General features: G+C 38.0%; 2 protein-coding genes across 3 annotated transcripts in view; one reads left to right on the top strand and one right to left on the bottom strand.

The window, feature by feature from the left end:
* Positions 1 to 10,531: 10,531 nt before the first annotated feature.
* On the top strand, positions 10,532 to 13,280 carry lbx2 (ladybird homeobox 2). The gene is made up of 2 exons (XM_015046697.1): positions 10,532 to 11,619; positions 12,232 to 13,280. Exons 1-2 carry the CDS (start codon positions 11,295 to 11,297, stop codon positions 12,693 to 12,695), a joined length of 789 nt encoding a protein of 262 aa, XP_014902183.1. The 5' UTR covers positions 10,532 to 11,294; the 3' UTR covers positions 12,696 to 13,280.
* Positions 13,281 to 17,428: 4,148 nt separating this feature from the next.
* Positions 17,429 to 18,236, bottom strand: part of pcgf1 (polycomb group ring finger 1) — a 16,205-nt gene continuing 15,397 nt past the window's right edge. For both annotated transcript variants that reach the window (XM_015046701.1, XM_015046700.1), the window contains exons 8-9: positions 17,868 to 17,948; positions 17,429 to 17,612 (exon numbers count right to left, since the gene is read on the bottom strand). In XM_015046701.1, coding sequence (XP_014902187.1) covers positions 17,562 to 17,612; positions 17,868 to 17,948 — 132 coding nt within the window. In that variant the 3' untranslated portion in view covers positions 17,429 to 17,561. The remainder of the gene's footprint in view (positions 17,613 to 17,867; positions 17,949 to 18,236) is intronic.

Here is an 18,236-nt window from a genome sequence, read left to right as displayed (position 1 = left end):
CTCAGCCAGAAAACGATGTGCCTGCCAATAATTCTTACCGTTTGTTTTATCCCGCTGCTCTGAGTTGTGTTTTCTGGATCAGGACCCTGCATATTTCAAATCAGCTCCTAATCACAAGGACACATTTATTTACATTCGTGTTTTTAAAAATGACTAAACCTTCTGGCAGTCAGATTATCCTGTGTGAGTGTCTTCCTCCCTGTAGGTGTCCAGATAGGTAAAGCAAACACCAAAGATTTACAACAAATGCTTTTTACATCTGTTGTCTCCACTGGAGGTGATTAAACATTTTCCCTTAGAGTTAAATGATGGCTAATGAGAAGTCTTTAACACACGTTGCAGCATATCAGTCATTCATAGACACATTGTTTTCAAAAGTATTAAATTACTTGTTTCCTGTTCATATTGAGGATTCCAGTTTCTGGAAACTTCACTATGGATCCATGCCATCAGTATTTTGAAAGTAAAATAATGTCTTATTTTGCTTGTCAATTATTTCAATACTTGATTTATCAAACATGAGAACAAGTCATTAAAAAATACTGGAGAGATGTTTGTTTCTGTGCTCTTTTTAATTCTACGACTGAGTAGAGGAGGACACAAAAAGCTGTGATTTTATAAGAGCTGTGGATGCGCTTTCTGCTTCTTCCTTAGTGCAAACCATCAGCTGCTAATTGCTGTCTGGTTTATTTCTTCATGAGCTGCTATAAATTGTTAACAGGAAACAAATCCAAACTGTAGATCAGTCAGAAGGAAATACATCATTGTTCTTCTTAACCCTGTCATTGTTAATTTATGATAGCAGCACTCAATACATTCTATCCATTTAGACTGGGAATGGTGAGAGGGGGGCAAGAGGCGCGGTAAAAACAGGACAAACAACCATGCACACACACATCTTACCGAAAGACGAGTTGGGGAGACTAATTAACCCAACAGTGGGTTTTTGTGATGTGGAATCAATCTGGAGTTCCCAGAGAAAATACGTGGAAGAGGAGAACATGTTATCTCCAATCATCCCACTCAAGATATATTGTTCAAAATGTTTTTAAAGTAATCGGGCATGAAAAAATATTCTTAACAATGTTTTAGATTCCTGAATATTAGCTGCATTAGCCTGCATACCGTTCTTCAAGTCAGCACTACTCTACAACCATAGAAAACTTAAACACACCAAGTGCAACGCAAACATGTTAGCTGATCATCAAAACACCAAGTTTTATTCTAATAGAAATATTTGGTATTACTGCAGAATACTGTCGTTGAAACATAATCAGTGATGGACGATGTCCACCTGAGATAATCAAGTGCAACCTCCAAACAATGTGAGAGCAACACTTCAAAACTGTAATAAATGTATTAGTCCTAATGTATCAGTCCTTAGTTGCTAATTTATGTTTCCAGTATTTTATTTTTTACTTGTAGGGGCTCACAGCATACAGAGATGGTCCATGTGAGCTTGAAGAATTTTGTCCTGAACTTTCCACTGGATGTCCAGTAGGTGCCATGGAGTGACACTAATGAAGATGCTAATGAAGCGGCTTATGTCAGTAAATCATCAAAACCAACACACACACACACACACACACACAAAAAAAACGGTTTTCAATAGATCCACCATGAATGATTCAGCCTCAAAACGACCTCATAGCAGCATCTCTCTACATTCCTGTCAACTACACCTGAATAGCTTTGTAAGTAAGACATAAATTGGTTAAGTTGAATCTCACTGTTATTTAGAATGAAAATGCAACATTAAGCCACATTTATGTTTATAAATAAATCAGTCTTTACACAAAATCTAAAAACCAACTATGCTAATGCAGCTAAAAGAAAAAAGTTACCCATCTCCACGGTGAGTAGGAAAAAACAAAACAAAAATTGATTAGAACTAAATCTAAAACATCCAGTAAGGACATTTTTCAGGCTTTTGGTGAAAAATCTTGTAGGTGAAAGATCAAATGTGATGAGTTTGTGTACGCTACAACTGTCAGACACTTTTGCACACCGTACCTGTCCAGGCTGGTCTTTTATCCAGCCTGGACAGTTTCACCTGACACTTCCAACAACAGTCCTAAAGCCTTTCTATTGACTTTATAAAGTCTCTCTTTGTCTGACAAACGTTTTCCTTCCTCTCAATTTTCCATTAAAATTACCTTTTGTGCAGGGTGTCAGTGACCACCTGCTGTAAAAAGTTGTGTGAATATCCTACCAACATAATATAACATTTAATACATTCTGGAAACTGATTTTTTTTTTTTTCTTTCGGGGGAGTCGGGGTAGGGGGGTGCAGGAGCTAGCTCCATGCCAAAAAAGTCTGTATTGAAACAGTAAAATATGAGTCACTTTTTTGGATTTTATCAAATAAATAGATGTACTGTTTTGTGATGTTCAGTTTTGTGTTCAAACATAAATTTAAGTTTGGATTTAATTAAAATCCATCTTTGTGTCCGTGCTTCAAAAATAGTTGTTGCTGTATTTTTAAGAAGTTTTGCCTCTTAGTGCTGGATTTGCACTAATTCTGAATTTAGGTTGACCTTCCCATACCCGCCTGTTGCTCCCCAGTGAGTCTTCATCACTGCTCCCAGCAGAGCCCCCTCCCCTCCTTCTTTTTTCCACAGATGGATTTTTTGTTGCATTAATCCCACAGATCAGGTGGGTTTTGTCAACGTGTTAAACTTTAATACTTTGGGTCATTTATCTTTACGGCCCAACCCGGGGTCTGTCAGCGACCAGACGAGCCATTTCCTCATTTGGTTTGGGAGCAAAGTGGCGCAGGAGAGAGCAGAAGTGGGGGGTGGGCTATGGGTGGCGGGGTGATGATGGAGTGAAGTGGCTGGGGTGGGGTTGGGGTGTCCGGCTCACCGTTTAATGAAATCCTGATGTGCGGAGGGAGAGGTAGAGGGGTGATCCTCGAGGTCGGGGCGCCACACCATCTCCAGAAAACGACGCGCCTCCAGAGAGAAGGCTTCACTCGCTCATTTATTTTCTCTCGTTTGGAGGAGCATGCGCGGCTCGTAAAAGGCGCTCACCGATGTGGCCCTCATTACGCGGCGGATGCTGCATCAGGGACCCGCCAGGCGCCCAAGTGGACAAGGATAGAATTGCAGGTGATTAATTTGTTGAAGGCTCCTCTGGAACATGGTGAGCTCACACGTGGATTTATCTTCATTTGCCCAGATATGTGCCGTGACATGAGAGGACAGGCCTGAGGAGTCCTGCATCAAATTGTCTTTACTCTGCTAGAAAACTAGATTTTGGAGCGGGGAAATTCTCTGTTGCTTTTATGTTTGTTGTACAGTTTCTGTGTTCATACTCGAGAGGGGGGAAAATCTACTTGGTCCATTTAACAAAATCATGGAACTAATGGACAAATAACAAGGGTCATAAAGCAAGAACACATATTGTGTTTTGTTTTCTCCAGATAAAATGTCACGGCTGTGTTTCACTCCCATAATTGAAACAAACCATTTCAGTTCTGTCAGCGACTCAAATATAATGAAGGGGAACATGTTGGAATCAGTGTCAGACTATTGAATGTGATTGTGTGCACTCATCTGGGAGAGGGAAGTGTTTTTTTAAAGATCATTTCAGCATGCAGATAATGGCTTACATACATTGCTCTTAAACTGTGGTACTTTCAGACATTTTGGTATCTAGAATTAACAAGTTAAATTACAAGGTAATTAACAGCTGTAATTCATAGAAAAGCTAAATGTAGGCAACTAGAAGAGGCAGTGGACTGTAAACTGATGACCCAACACATCAGGAAACCAGGCTGTGATTATCTATAGTGAGGAATTTTATATAAAGGCAACCTCTTCACGTTGTAATAAAATCAGAGAAAGAGCTGATATCAGTGCTGAGTAATAAATGTGTGACATCACCACATCTTACACAACATAAAGAAGATCAAAGAGAAAAGCTGAAGTGTTTTAACATTTTACCTGATAAAAAAACGTCCAAGATCTAAAGAGGAACCTTTACTGTGCAAATCCTGATGAAAGAGAGATAACTAAAACCAGGCCAGGTCCAATGCTGAATTTGATTTGGGGCCCCTCTTCCTCTTAAGAACATCACCACCACTGGAGGTGGAGTTTCATTGGCTGAGCTTAAAAGAAATCACAGATAACTGATTATTATTTTTCTGAGACGTATTTGTGAACGAACAAAAAGAAAAGGTTAAACTTGTCATCAGATTATAACTATGGTGACTCAACCACCCGATTTTAATTTTAATTTAAAGCAGTTTTGAATAAAACAGAATATACTTTATTTATCCCCAAGGAAATTGCTTAATTGTTTATTTGCTGACTACTCCATCCAAGGTGCTAAATATTAGTAAATACAAATATATCAACAAGCGATATATAAAAAATATATATATAAAAGAGTGATATATTGTAAATAATTTAAATATTTTAAAATTCCTTAAAACCTTTTAAATAAGCCACTGTGATATAAATCAAGTTTAAAAGTATTTTCATTGTCAATGAATAAATATAAAATTTTAGATGGTCTGTGAATAATAGGAAGCCCCTGTTGGTTTGAGGTTCCATCAGGTGGAGATTAGTTTGTTTATATTCTGGGCCGGCTCTCACTAAAACTAAGACAGGCTGCAAACTGGTTTACAAAACCCTGTTTCAGGGCCTGAAGTCCCTCAGTTAGCTCTGTGACAGTAGCTCAACAACAGTCTAACTTTAATTGCTGTTAACAAATAGTTTAAGTGATTTTTAAATAGGTTTTGTGAAATCTGGGAACACTTTGAGACACAACTTTTCCAAAAAAAAAGAGAAAAAGAAAAAAAGAAAACAGTTAATGTGCCTTTTGTATTATGAGTTGTTGCCTTACATGGTACAGCTGTGCACTTCCAGTGAAAATGTGACACATAAAACTTGCATTTGGAATCATGATTTGGGAGGGACAGAGGGCTTCGTTTGCCAGCAGAAGGAAAAAAAAGGTCCTCCGAGTCCTCGCAAAGAATGTATTGGGTACACAATTTAACAATTTCAGAGTGAGCCAAGACATTCCTAGAAATATGTGTAGAAGTTTAGTGGAAATATTTTTTTATCTTTATAAATGTTAAAGGTAAAAATTTAACAAAACAAGCTGTTAGAATTTAGCCAATAAAAAAGATGAGGAAGTTTTCACACAGTTTATTTAGGTCACTTTTTATCAGCATATCTGCATAAAAATCATTTCAGTTTAACAGCTAGAAAACCCATATCTATCAGTCAATTTTTAACGTACTTGCTCAACAAAACTGTTGCATTTTAACTACTAAGATTCATTTAATAATCATAAATTAACTCATTAAAAAATATGATTCTAAATATTCTCTTTAAATTGACCAAGAGAATATTTACACATCTAATTCCAGAAGCTCAGATAGATTAATAATGTCTCGACTACAGTTTTTATTGTAGATAAGCTCTGCTGAGTCATTCCTGCATAACAGAAGATTGTTTATTTCATGAAGTTGTCTGCTTTGGCCTGCATGTAATGAAGACACAAACCATGAATTAGTTTGTAATTAAAGCATAAATCTTTACTGAAAGAGCAGTAAATATTTTACGTCTTTTCTAATAATATGGCATGTGAACCTTTTTTTTCTCACATATGCAGCTAAGATGTGTCATTCATTGACAACAGCTGCCTCAGGGTTAAAAGTATCAGCGCTGGCGCTAAACTAGCTAAAGCTGGATACAAACTGAACCAGGACCTTCACTATCATTCTGATCAAAATCTTTTTACAGCATTTACTTCCAAAATGTTTGATCAACTTTAACCATTGATGAAAATTATGGCTCACTATAAGTAAAATTATTTTTGAGTCTAACATTTAATACACCCCAGTCTTTTAAAACTGTTATCAACTTGTCATAGTAATTGATCAAATTCAGGTCATCTCGTGCATCCATTGCCTTCATGTGTTTCTTTTTCCCTTATTTATGTAAACATTATTATTATTCTCTGAAATAAAGCAATATTTTAAATGAATCTTTATGCACAGTTTGTGTTTCTTGATCAATTTAATAGCAGAGACTCATCACTGCCTTTAGACAGATCTGGAAAACTTCATGTTTCTGTATTTATTAATATGAGCTGACAAAAAAAAAAAAACAAGTGCAATACAATTTAAGCAGTTCGGCAAGGCTTAGTGTTTTAAGTTGACTTATATTATAACAAGTTTGATAAAAGGTTTATATGTACCAGAGTTACCAAATATACTACACTTGCTAGTTAGTTATTAATTAAATCATGATTTACAGTCTACTTGTTTTGTAAATAAAAATTTTAGAGTTGAGTGTGAGCACAAAGCTACATTAGACATGACCAACATCTCATTAGTTTAAAGCAACTTAGAATTATATTTCTCTAATCTTCAGAAACATAAATGATGATGTTATTGCAACAGGGCTGCGGTGTCACTTGTCATATTAATGGCTCTTCTTTAACGAGTTGGCTGTAGGCCACAAACATGCACATAAACAGTATAAATCTAATGTTGAGTATCACATTACATGTATCGCCGGTCAGCAGGGCTAATTACACAATAATGAAGCCAGTCAGGAGTTAAACAGGAGAAACATTCACACAAGATGCTGTAATCCTGCTAAAGCCTCCCACCTATCCTTCTTTATGAGCTTAAATAGGCCCCAGGGGGCCATTACAAAGCAACAAGGACAACCGCAGTCCACTCCCAGGAGAGGAGCTCTGAACCTGCAGGGAGCCCTGAAATAAACTGAAGGTGTTTGGGATTGGAAACTGGTCAGGAATCGGTGTATCCCGTCAGTCAGTGCAAATGTTGTCAGAGCAGAAATCACTCCTTGTATTTCTGATGCAAACAGGTGTGTTATATTCATGATGCATGAATATAACATAACAGCAGCACCAAGTCATTTGTGACCTTGAACACTAGAAAACTGCTGGTTAAATTACAACTAATTATCATAATGTTTAATGAAGAAACATAATGATAATATGTTTTTGTTTAGTTAGTTAATTAGTTATAGTGATGATGACAATTATTATTCCTGTAATGAATTGAAGATTGATCTTGAAGGAATGGATGTAGGACCATTTTTTTATTTTCTTTTAATTTTTTTTTACTGATTTTAAAAACAAATTGAAAAGGGCAAAAGCAAACATACACTCAAATATGTGCTGTACATATACAGCCTACTAACAACGGAAAAGTGCTGTAGAATAATTTATTAAATAATTTCTTGGTCTTATTTTGTAATCAGAATATTTGTGCCTTACGTGACTGTGAGTAATGGCTAGTAACTGAAAATTTATTATGTGAATATTTTTTATTGTATTTTTGTATAATAACTTCAAGTATGTTTTTTTTTTTTATCAAATATATTATTTTAAAAAAATAAAGAAACTACAACTGGTCAGTAATAGTGACTAGATTTTCGCCAGTGGACTCAATTAGTTTTATCTGAAAACTAATTTAGTTTTAGTGAGTTTAGGCTGGGCCACTAATGTTCACCTAAAACTGATGAATGTGCTAAACAAAAAGGAAACAGAGTGATCTGAAATGTACACGTTCAAACAGCTTTAATCTTAACTGCCAGGTCTCAGTTTGAAACCTTCCATTCTGACAATAATCATAAAATAAGGCTCCCATCAGTCATTTCTGTCTGGGTCCAAAATTCCAATCAGAACCAGCTCGGAGCCATATATAAACCCTGAGCGTCAGCGGTGAGGACGGTGTCTCACATGGACGGGGTTGTAGTGGCCAATAAGAACCCAGGGCGCGCTGACGTGAAGGGGCGCCGGAAGTGGAGAACATGCGCACCTGCGTGTCTGAGCCAATGAAACCACTTCAATGTGCTAGAGAGCAAGTTTAAAAGAAGACATTCACCTTTCGACGTCACTTAACCTGTTGGGACTCTCGAGCAAACGTGAGATCGAAAACGTCACTTCATCTATTTGACGTAAAAAGAAGAAAATCTAAATTCGTAATGTTTTTACTTCAGACTAATTGTTTTTAGATTTTGCACCTGTTATCTTTCCCCGACTGATCCATATTTTTCTCAAACGTTGTAAAGCTGCTAAATGTAACCGAGGTCCGGACCGTTCAGCTGACATGGAGTCACATTGCAGCAGCCCTGTCCTCCATCAGACTCCTTCAGCAGCCGCGCTGTTTCACAGAGGAAACCGGCCGCTTTAGGCTTTAGGGCTGGAAACAAAAAACACACACTGCAGCAGCAGAGGCTGCACGGCGGTGCGCGGTGACAGCGGCCTCCACACAGTAAACATAATTTATTTATCAAGATTACGTCGACTTGCTGATTGGTCTCAAATTCCCTGCAACTCTTTTAAATGTCCTGAATTTTCAAGGGATTTTGAAACAAACTTCAGCACCAGTTTAGATTAGGAAAAACACCATCAACGTCAAATAATCTCCTTTACGTTAAGGATGAACTCGTCCTTGATGTAAAGTAGATTATTTGTCTTTCTTTTGTTGTACCAAGCTGTAAGGCACACAAAATATTTTTTTCTTTGTTGTGCTTTCTCCTTTTTTCCCTTTTTTCTCTTTTTGTGCAAATAAAAAGGATAACTAGGTGTAATGATGAGCTGCGGCTGCGCAAACGACAGCTTATCTATTAAGATTCTTACCGCAGCTGTTTGTTGTATTTGTTAGAGCTCTTTTTTTTTTTTTTTTTTTTTTTTCCATTTCCGCCTGAGGATGATCTGGATCTGGATTGAAGTAATTTTGCCATGCAGGGAATTGATTTAGTGATTAACCTGAGCACGGCTGTTGAAATGAGAGGTTGGATTTTCCTGAGCTGGTGGACAAAAACACACATTTGGCTCTTTTGATTATTGTTATTTCTGTTATTAGCTTTTGGAAGGTTTGTGAATTTGCAAAGCGGGGGGCGGAGGGGGATCGAAATTAAAATAATTTGCTTTTCTGATGAATCATCCCCGCCGACAGGATGACACCCAAACGAAATCAGTTGAGAAGTGAACGGACGTCAAGCAGCACATTATAACGCGAGAAGGCCGTTCTGATGGGAGGTTAAAGCGAAGCGAATCTTCCAATTAAATCCATCAAGAGCTGGTGATTGATGATGTCAACCTTTCTGCTTCTAATTAACGTTCAAATTAGACCAAAGGGTGAAAAAACACTAAGTAGCTCCACAAAACATTTAAAAGATAATGATTTAAGAAGAAGAAGAAGAAAAAAAATAAAACACTGGAAGTCCGTGCGGAGGTTATGCAGGTTTGTCTTTTGAAAGATTCCTCTTAAATGTTCAATATTATTGACCTTTCTGTAAGTCTCCAGGATTAATGTTCAGATAGAAAATAAACAATAAAATATGACACTTTAACAACTATCCAGGTTAAAATAAATAAATACTTGTCTAAATTCGGGGATTAAAAATATTCACTTTTTTTTATTTAATCCATACAACAGAAATAATCTCTTCTCCTAAACTTTGCTCATACAAACTTACCTCCCTTCCCGTTTCATCTAATTTCAAATTCAAGTCAAAAAGTGTCCGCTGAAATTAGCCTCACTCTGATATTAACATCATTTCATTCTCCCGGAACTTTCTCCAAGACGATACGCGTTTCTCTCCAAATTCCCTCTAACTGAATTTATCCCCGCAAGCTCCTGCTCGTTATGGAGAAATATGTATTCAAAGCAGCCTCAGAGGGTGGACCTCCACGGCTGATAATAGAATTTCCTGCTGTTTTACAACTCCGTCCCTAAACCAGTGTCACCATATGCTGCTGTTGGCACAAGACTCTCCGCAGTGGCTTCATGAGCGGCAGCCTCCTCCCGGCAGCGTTGGAAATAAATAAAACAAGTTTGCATTCTCAGTTAGTGTTTCTTTAATTTAACCTTTTGGCAGGAAATTATGATTTAGTGTTGTCATATTTTACCTAATTTTGTTTTGAAGGGGTTTATAAAAGGTACTGACATAAAATTTTGTACTTTTTTGTTTACATAAAAAGCTTACTCACAGCTTCTGCTGAATTTTTTTTATTTAAACGAATCTAAATCCAAACGGAAGAGAATAAACCAAACGCACCTGACAGAAAACAATGTGCGTTTCCTCCGGACAGACATACCTGCTGATCTCTCCCGTGCGTCCAAGCGCGGCTCTCTCTAATCGCTTTCCTTTTTCTGACTTCCTTTCAGAAAATTCAGTCTGCGTCGTCAGACTGGAAGCCATAGCACGGCGTCACCTTTATTACTCGCTTATTTCACGCTACCGCATATTGAGTTACACTGGATTCCACCTGCGGGGACACACTGGAGCATGGCTGAAATACCGGGAGTAAAATAACCCATCTCACACAAAACGGGAAAACCAAAAACAATAAGATTTGTATTTTCCCCTCCTACTTCATATTCGTTTGAATTAATTTAAATTTGTTGCCTCAGATGATTTTTCCAGAGATTTATAAGGTCATACCTTATTAAATAAGCATTTCTTACGCGTATTTATTCTCAAATTACAGGCTTTTTCTCGCCAAAATAAATAAACAATAAAAATAATCATATTTACGCTAAACTGATTGGGATGCATGGAAATAGGCTAAAATTTTCTTATTGTGCTTGATTTTCAGTCCATGTGCAACAGGGGGCCACATTGGCACATTATGCAAACAGCTCGGTGCGCAATTACGCAAGAATATGACAGAGATGTGAAGCTTGCTTTTGTTCCAATCCTTTTTCCATGATGAAAACGTGCTTTGATTTGACCATCGACTCTGCTTTTCTACAGGACTACAGCAACAGAGGGAAACAGATGCATAAACATTTCAAGGCAGCACCAGACTCCTCCTATTCCCCACGTCCAATTAGTTCTTCTGCTCCGGCCCTTTAAGACGCAGCAGCGGGTCACCAAGTGGTGTAGTGTTTCTCTAATTGAACTTCGCCCAATCAACAATAAGTCGTTAGCAGTCGCTTTGCTTTTCTTGGTGCCTGGAAGCCTTTTTCCCCCCTTCTCCCCCTTTCAGGGATTCACCACCTCCAGTCAGCCACTTTCTAAAGATCCGCATGGAGTTTGGCAGAGGAATCGGGACGCTCTGAGGGGAATACAGCGCGGCTGCCTCTGCAACTACGCCCGAAGCATGGTTATTTTGGAGGAAGGCTCTCAGGCGAGCTAAGTTTCCAGCTTTGGACTCGAAGCATTGAGCTACAGCGGAGTTCTACCAGAGCCCCGAGCTCTAGAGGAAACGCTTGTGGACGTTTTAAATCTGCCATTTGAATGAAATAATCAACTTTTTTCCTTGAGAGCAGCGATATCTGCGGGAGTGCGATGACCTCCAGTAAAGACATGAAGGCAGGGTCTGTGCTGCAGTCCGGCGGCGAGGAGCGGAGGCGGGCTCCGCTGGACCAGTTGCCGCCGCCGGCCAACTCCAACAAGCCGCTGACGCCGTTCAGCATCGAGGATATCCTCAACAAACCCTCAGTGAAGAAGTCGGTGGCCAGCATCTGTCCGCCGCGAGTGCTGGAGAAAGTCACGGGCTCCAACGCGGCAAGAAACGGGATCAGCACTCCGTCCTCGCCTCTCTGCGCGCTGGAGGAGCTGGCCAGCAAAACGTTCAAGGGTCTAGAAGTCAGCGTCATCCAGGCAGCAGAAGGTAGCTGCGCGCTTTCCTTATTAAATTATGGATTTTCATTAAAAGCTAGAAAGAGAGCAATTTTAAAGGAGAACATGTAGGCAAAAATACTGGAGGATTGTTTTGACTTTTAATGAGGACATGCCAGGACAGCTGCATGGGAATGTGTTGGGATAAAAACGATACGTGGAAATAAGGCCTCACGTGACTTATAAACTGATAAATTCGAGTAACACCAGGTCGAGACGGCAGATAACTTATGATCAACACCATTCTGGCTTACATACAGCGCTACATTGACAGTGTGACAGATAAGCATGGCTAAGATATTAAAAGTAAAACTATAATCACTTCAAGTCAATATTCAACTATAAAAATTATTAATTTGTTGAAATTTTACTATATGAAAGGGAAAATTGTAAAAATTTTAGTTCAACTAAATTTTGCAGCATTTTTTAATTCTTTAGTATTTAAAATGATAATTTATCTTCCATCAAAGTTTGCCAAATGAACGCAAGTAATTCGGAAGAATTGCAAATTGTTTTACTTTAAATTTCAGGCAAATAGAGGTCAGCTCCGAGTTGCAGATTTTTGATTCCTCTCCCATGCTTCCCTCTCACCCCCTCCTCCAAGGTCGGGAGCACCTGAACTCCTTCGGGCAGCGGCAGACGTCGAAGAAGAGGAGAAAGTCGCGGACGGCCTTCACCAACCACCAGATCTACGAGCTGGAAAAGCGCTTCCTCTATCAGAAGTACCTCTCTCCGGCCGACCGTGACCAAATCGCGCAGCAGCTGGGACTCTCCAACGCGCAGGTCATCACCTGGTTCCAGAACCGCAGGGCCAAGCTCAAGAGGGACCTGGAGGAGATGAAGGCGGACGTGGAGTCGCTGAAGAAGATCACTCCGCAGACCCTGCAGAAGCTCGTCAGCATGGACAACATCGAGGACCCACAGGGTGGGGGCCCCGGGGCCCGGTCACCCAGCGTCTCCCCAACCTCACAAGGACACCGAGCCTTCCCACAGTCCCCCTCCTCATCCAGAGACCAAACCACGGATGAGTTTTCGGAGGATGATGAAGAGATTGAGGTGGACGATTAACAGTCAGGAGGGGACTGGAATTTTCATAAACAAGAAAAACAAAAAAGGGACTTTTTTTTTTCTTCCCAAACTTTTGCACGGATATTGATAAAAGGAGAATACACACATATGTGAACATTCGGGATAATTTTCCTTTTTTTATTTCTTCACTTTAATTTATTAATCTGACTAATAATGAATCCCTCCTGTTTAAGTTTCAATACATGAGGGACATATCTGGTTTTCTTTCAGGCAGAGCGTGGCAACATTTAAATAGAAATTATAATTTTTCAGAGGTTAATCGCCTTTAGAGGCGAAGATAAACGTTGTGCAATTATTGCTTAATGCGCCATTAATTCACATTGTCCAGTTGCCAAATATCTCAAATTAATCCTATTTTTGATTTGATTTAATATCGCCCTCTGTCCATATATTTTTTTTAAATCTCTGCAAGCGTGCAGGCCTCCTAGAGGCGCCAACCGACAACAACTGCACCAACTTCTGACCCGCTCTGAGTTCTGTATATAGATCAAACATCCTATGCGATAATTTTATTGTAACGTTCTATTTAATCAGCATCTATGTAAATAAAGGTTATATTGTATTTCAAGCAGCTTTCAGCGACACTGGATGTGTGGTTTCCCTAAAGTGGAGACAAGTGGGACATTATTGCACTATAGGAAATTAATAATGAAATATGTAGATTTTTTAAAATAATTTACAGTGCTAAGAAGCTCGTATTCTCTCCACACTCGAGGTTTTTAGCAGTTATTTAAAAACTCTGCAAAGATTCCCATCAGACAGACTGAGGAAGTTAAAAATCTTCCTCTCTCGATAAAGATGTGACTTTTGCATTCACTGACCCCTGCTATTCAGCTTTAAAGTGCCATGACTTCAATTAGCAGGCATCCACCGCCTTTATTTCCATTATTTGGGACGGCATTGAATGCATCTTGTCACAATAAGGTCCCGGTCTGTTCGCCGTGTTAAGAAAAGCTCTCGTCCAGCTCCTGCGCCATATGTTTTCTTCCTCCTTCTGTATGAATCGTCTTTAACACAACTGGTCGACATGATTGATTAGGTTAACCCGCCTTTGCCTCACATAAAACAGCTTCCACCCAGCCGTGGGTAATAATGGCCACGCATCTGCCACTCTTAACCCGGGTTTGTTTAAAAAGAGGCAGAGAAAAGGAGACAAAGTTCGCCATGAATAGCAAATGGGTTAGTGTGAGGAGCCTAATGAATAAAACCCAAAGGGAGGCGGTGGAAATAAGACGCACTGCTGCTGCTGGATGGCCATTTGCAACAGTTTTGCAGCGGGATCAAAGGTTTAGTGTGTGTTTGTGTGTGTGGGTGGAGAGGTGGGTGATCTTAGTTTTTACTGACAAAATGTTTTAGACAACTCAGCAAATATTAGATCATTTTTTCATATATATAATGTCAGATATTTTAAAACAACAAAACTAAAATTCTACTCTTTTTGGAGGACGCATATATTTTTCTTTAGAAGTGATTATTTGCATATATTTTATATGTTGCAGCAATAGGATTGTGTTACATTTATAGATTACAGAAATTGTTATACCAGAATATATTCCCCGACTTGTTTTGTACATAAAAAAGTTAAAAAATAAAATATATATAATAGTAATAATAATAATTATCTATTATTAATAGTAATAATAATAACAATAGATCGTGATACTAAGCCTTTTTTTCTAATTTTGTATGTGTGTGTGTGTGTGTGTGTGTGTGTGCGTGTGTGTGTGTGTGTGTGTGTGTGTGTGTGTGTGTATGCCAAAGCAGGCTGGTGATCACAATAGAGGTAATCGGCTGGAACCACATAGGTTGAAAAGTCAAAAAGGATTTTAATTGCTGAGTGGCAGGAAATAAGGGAGAACAATTCGTCGTTTGACGAAAAAAAAAGAAAACAACGAACTTGAATAAAAACTTATGTGTCAAAAACGTAATTTCAAAAACATTTATTTTACCAATTAAAACTATTCTACCCAACATACCTTTTAGACAGTTTAGAGTGCAAATGTGTTTTTAACCACTTTCATACTAATCTGTTAATAATAGCTTCTCATTCATTCTATAATAATATGGGTGGATTTAAAGTAAGTGAGATTTGAATAAGATTCTGCTGTAAGTGATTTTTCCATCATTAGGGTTTACGATCATAGATACACGCTCTTGAAATTATTTATTTTAGTCCAGCATCCGCTCAGCACACACCTAAAAAGGCGCAGAGCCTCAGGAGGATTATCAGAATCACTTCATTCACATGAGGGGCCTGAAGGGACATGCGCAGAGCTGCGGCTGGTGAATAATGTTCCAACCCCGACTGTTTTGTTTTCCATTTCAAGGAACCATATCGTTCTGTTCTGTTGCAATAATCAAAATTAGATTTTAAAAATCTTAGCCATCATTAAAATGTATCCTTGTGCCAAACCGGAGCAGCTTCTTAAAGAGATCTAAATCCAAACCTGTCATTTTGAAGCAATTGTTTGTAATTTAAATGTCAAACAGGCAGTGATTAATTGCGAGATATTCAGGAAACATCAAAGACAATCACACGAAATGCTGTCTACTTAAAAAGAGAAGAGACCTGGAAACATGTAGCATTTATCATCAGGCCGTGTCAAGTTATCAGAGTTCCTTCTTCCACTCTGGAGACGATCACAAACATCAAAGGTTGTCTGGAGTATGAGCAACTCCAAGTCTGCCACCTAGTGCCCAGTTAGGGGAATTATTCTAGGAAGAAAAGCAAAAGACAATATCAACGAGATTTTGTCATTACGGAGTCATGCGTTTCAAGTGTTCTCGCGAGAAACTGCTGCTCGTGAACTCTGGAGGTTTCTGAAAACTGGCAGTAAAATTTCGCCAGAGTTGAGGTGAAACAAAGCAGATAAAAAAAAACAAAAAAACCAATGCGTTTTTACACTTGGAGTTCAGTAGCCGCACAAGAAAATAGTGTTATATTCCCACAGAAACATGCAAAATTGTTGCTGAAAATTCCTGCAAATCCCATCATCTGCATGTTTGGAAAATAGCCATGATATGAATCACCCAGAGGGAAAGTTACCTGAAGAGAAACCACCACATTCATCTGTGTTTCCGATTTCAACTGAAGCTCGTCTGAACCTCTGAGGCAGTGCATGGGACAATATGACCATCTCTTAATATAAGTGAGTCAGTTGCATAATCTTCACGGATTACGGTGAAACTGTCCGTATCAGCGAGGAAACAAAAGCACTCAGAAATAAAATTTACAAACAAAGTTATGAGAGTAGGAAAACTAAAGGAGATAAAGAAAAATGTATACTAGTAAAGGTAAACAGTATGATATGGACAAGAAACTTTGCAGCTTCTCTGAAACAGACCATAAAGTTAAAGAAGGAAACTATGATTCAAAAAAATAAAAACATAACCTGCTTTGTCAAGATAGAAGCTTAGTTTTAAAGCATTTTTTAAAAATATGGACATTAGAATATATCTTTTTCATGTTCTCAGTTTCCTGTAAAAACACCAATTTATGAAACTTTAAACACTTGTAGGCTTTATAAGCCAACAGTGCTGGACTTACAGAATTAAAACACATCAAAAGGCAAATTCTGTCACATCTAAAACTGAACTCCAACTGCATGATGAACATCCCCAGCATGGTTGCAAAAAATATTGTACTTTGTAGAATTAAATGCTAACAATGTGAACTAATTTTGTAAGAGGTCATGTGGAATGAGTTAGAAGCTAGTAGTTTCTTTTCACAAACCACTTAGAGGCCTCAATAAATTAAAATATCTATTACATTTTAATTACAGTACATCAGTTCAAACACTAAAACTCACTTTGTAAAGATTCATTACACACATGCAGTGATATATTTCAGGCATTTATTTCTGTTCTAACCCTTTTGATGATAATAACTTACACAGTTCTGTGCCGCTCCACTCCTCCTTCAAATTCTGGGAACTTGATTTCTAAAGAAATCTAAACTTTACTTTAATCTGAAGAGGAATTTGGATAACTGAACATTGCAGTCCTTTTTTTCTGTCTGTGGTTTAGAAATGGCTTAACACAAATAATGGGACATTTGTAGTCCATGTTCTGGATACATATCTCTTTAAGGTCTGAATGTTCAGCCAAACCAGTTTAGACTGGGATAGTTATTCCTGTTGCACATCTTTCTTTCACTGGACCTTTCATTTGTATGCTTGCATCCATTACTTTGACCTACCAGCATCTTCAGTAAGGATCTTTAGTGGTTTACCCTCCTTGTGGAAAGTGCCAGTGACACCTTCCACCTTGAAAGTAAGTAAGCACTTACTTACTTACTTACAAGTAAGCAGGGTTCCCTATGATTGTGCAGACCATCACATTTCTGCATGAAAATCATTATGGCTTTATGACATTCAAATTCTCTGAGAAACAGAATTTGGGTAGTCAAATACTTTTAAGCCATAAAGTTATCACTTAAATAAACATAAAGATTACTCCTTGTATTTAAGTTACATATTTTGAACTTGACTGCCAATATAGGTCATCACTCATTTAATGCTATGAAAATACCGTGTATTTGTAATTCTGAGTAAACATTGATGCCTAAAATGCCAAATGTTGGAGAAACTGATATTATTCTGAAATATAATAAAAAAATTTTACTGTATAAATCATAAATCAGCAGAAGCTTGATTGGCCGTTACTGAAACACATTATGTTTAGAAGGGTCTGAGTCATAGACCACAACAATCTTTATTTTTTCCATTTCAAGTTTATTTTCAAAAATACAAAACAAGGAAAATAAGTTTATGTACACAAACACTATTAAAATAGAATATGTATTGTACAAAATATTTACAGCCGTCTCTCGACTGAAAACAAATCCTATCTGGTCCTTTTGTCTTTGATGGTGTAGTGAAGAACTAATGGCTGAGCCTGGAAGGAGAAACAACAGATATTAGAAAACTGTAATAGTTTTATTCAATTAATCCACCTCTGAGCTGCCTGTAGTCATGTTAAAGCAAATAAATAAAAGGATTAAACAGATTGTTTTTATCAAATTAGAATTTAATAGTCCAGTTTCTATTATTGGTGAAGAAAGTTCAACTAATATTCTAAGAGGTATTAACTCCAGTGTGAAGGCCTGTGTGACAGTTGTTGATGCTGCAGCTGGTGTTAGCTGCACTGTACCTTGCCAAACCAGTGTGAAAGCCATAACCGTTTCATGGTCATGTGATCAGGCAAAGACTCGTTATTAAATAACATCTGGACCTGCAGAGAGAGACCACACAGACAGATGAAGAGTAATTAGGAAGGAAAACATTTTAAAAGAGGGATTTCAGTGACAAATTTCACTTTCTGTGTCTGATTTCACACATTTGGTTCAAATATTTTGGCTGCTGGTCTCTGCTTTTTCATCAAGTGGAAGTCAGTCAGAAAATATGAACTTCAGAAAGAAACAAAGACCTTAGGAGTTTTCTCCTTATAATTTCCTCATAATTTCCTTTATGTCAAACTTTACCAATAGTTTCTGTTGCTTGATATATATATATATATATA

Source organism: Poecilia latipinna, unplaced genomic scaffold (genome assembly GCF_001443285.1).
Source record: "Poecilia latipinna isolate Pla-1442-1.1 unplaced genomic scaffold, P_latipinna-1.0 Scaffold789, whole genome shotgun sequence".
Lineage (NCBI taxonomy): Eukaryota > Metazoa > Chordata > Actinopteri > Cyprinodontiformes > Poeciliidae > Poecilia > Poecilia latipinna.
This window is presented reverse-complemented; position numbering and strand designations above follow the sequence as displayed.

Bases quoted from the DNA above. Each gene is read 5' to 3' on its own strand.
- lbx2 (XM_015046697.1), top strand. From the start codon at position 11,295: ATGACCTCCAGTAAAGACATGAAGGCAGGGTCTGTGCTGCAGTCCGGC. The intron at 11,620-12,231 runs GTAGCTGCGCGC...CCCTCCTCCAAG, and splicing joins CGTCATCCAGGCAGCAGAAG to GTCGGGAGCACCTGAACTCC.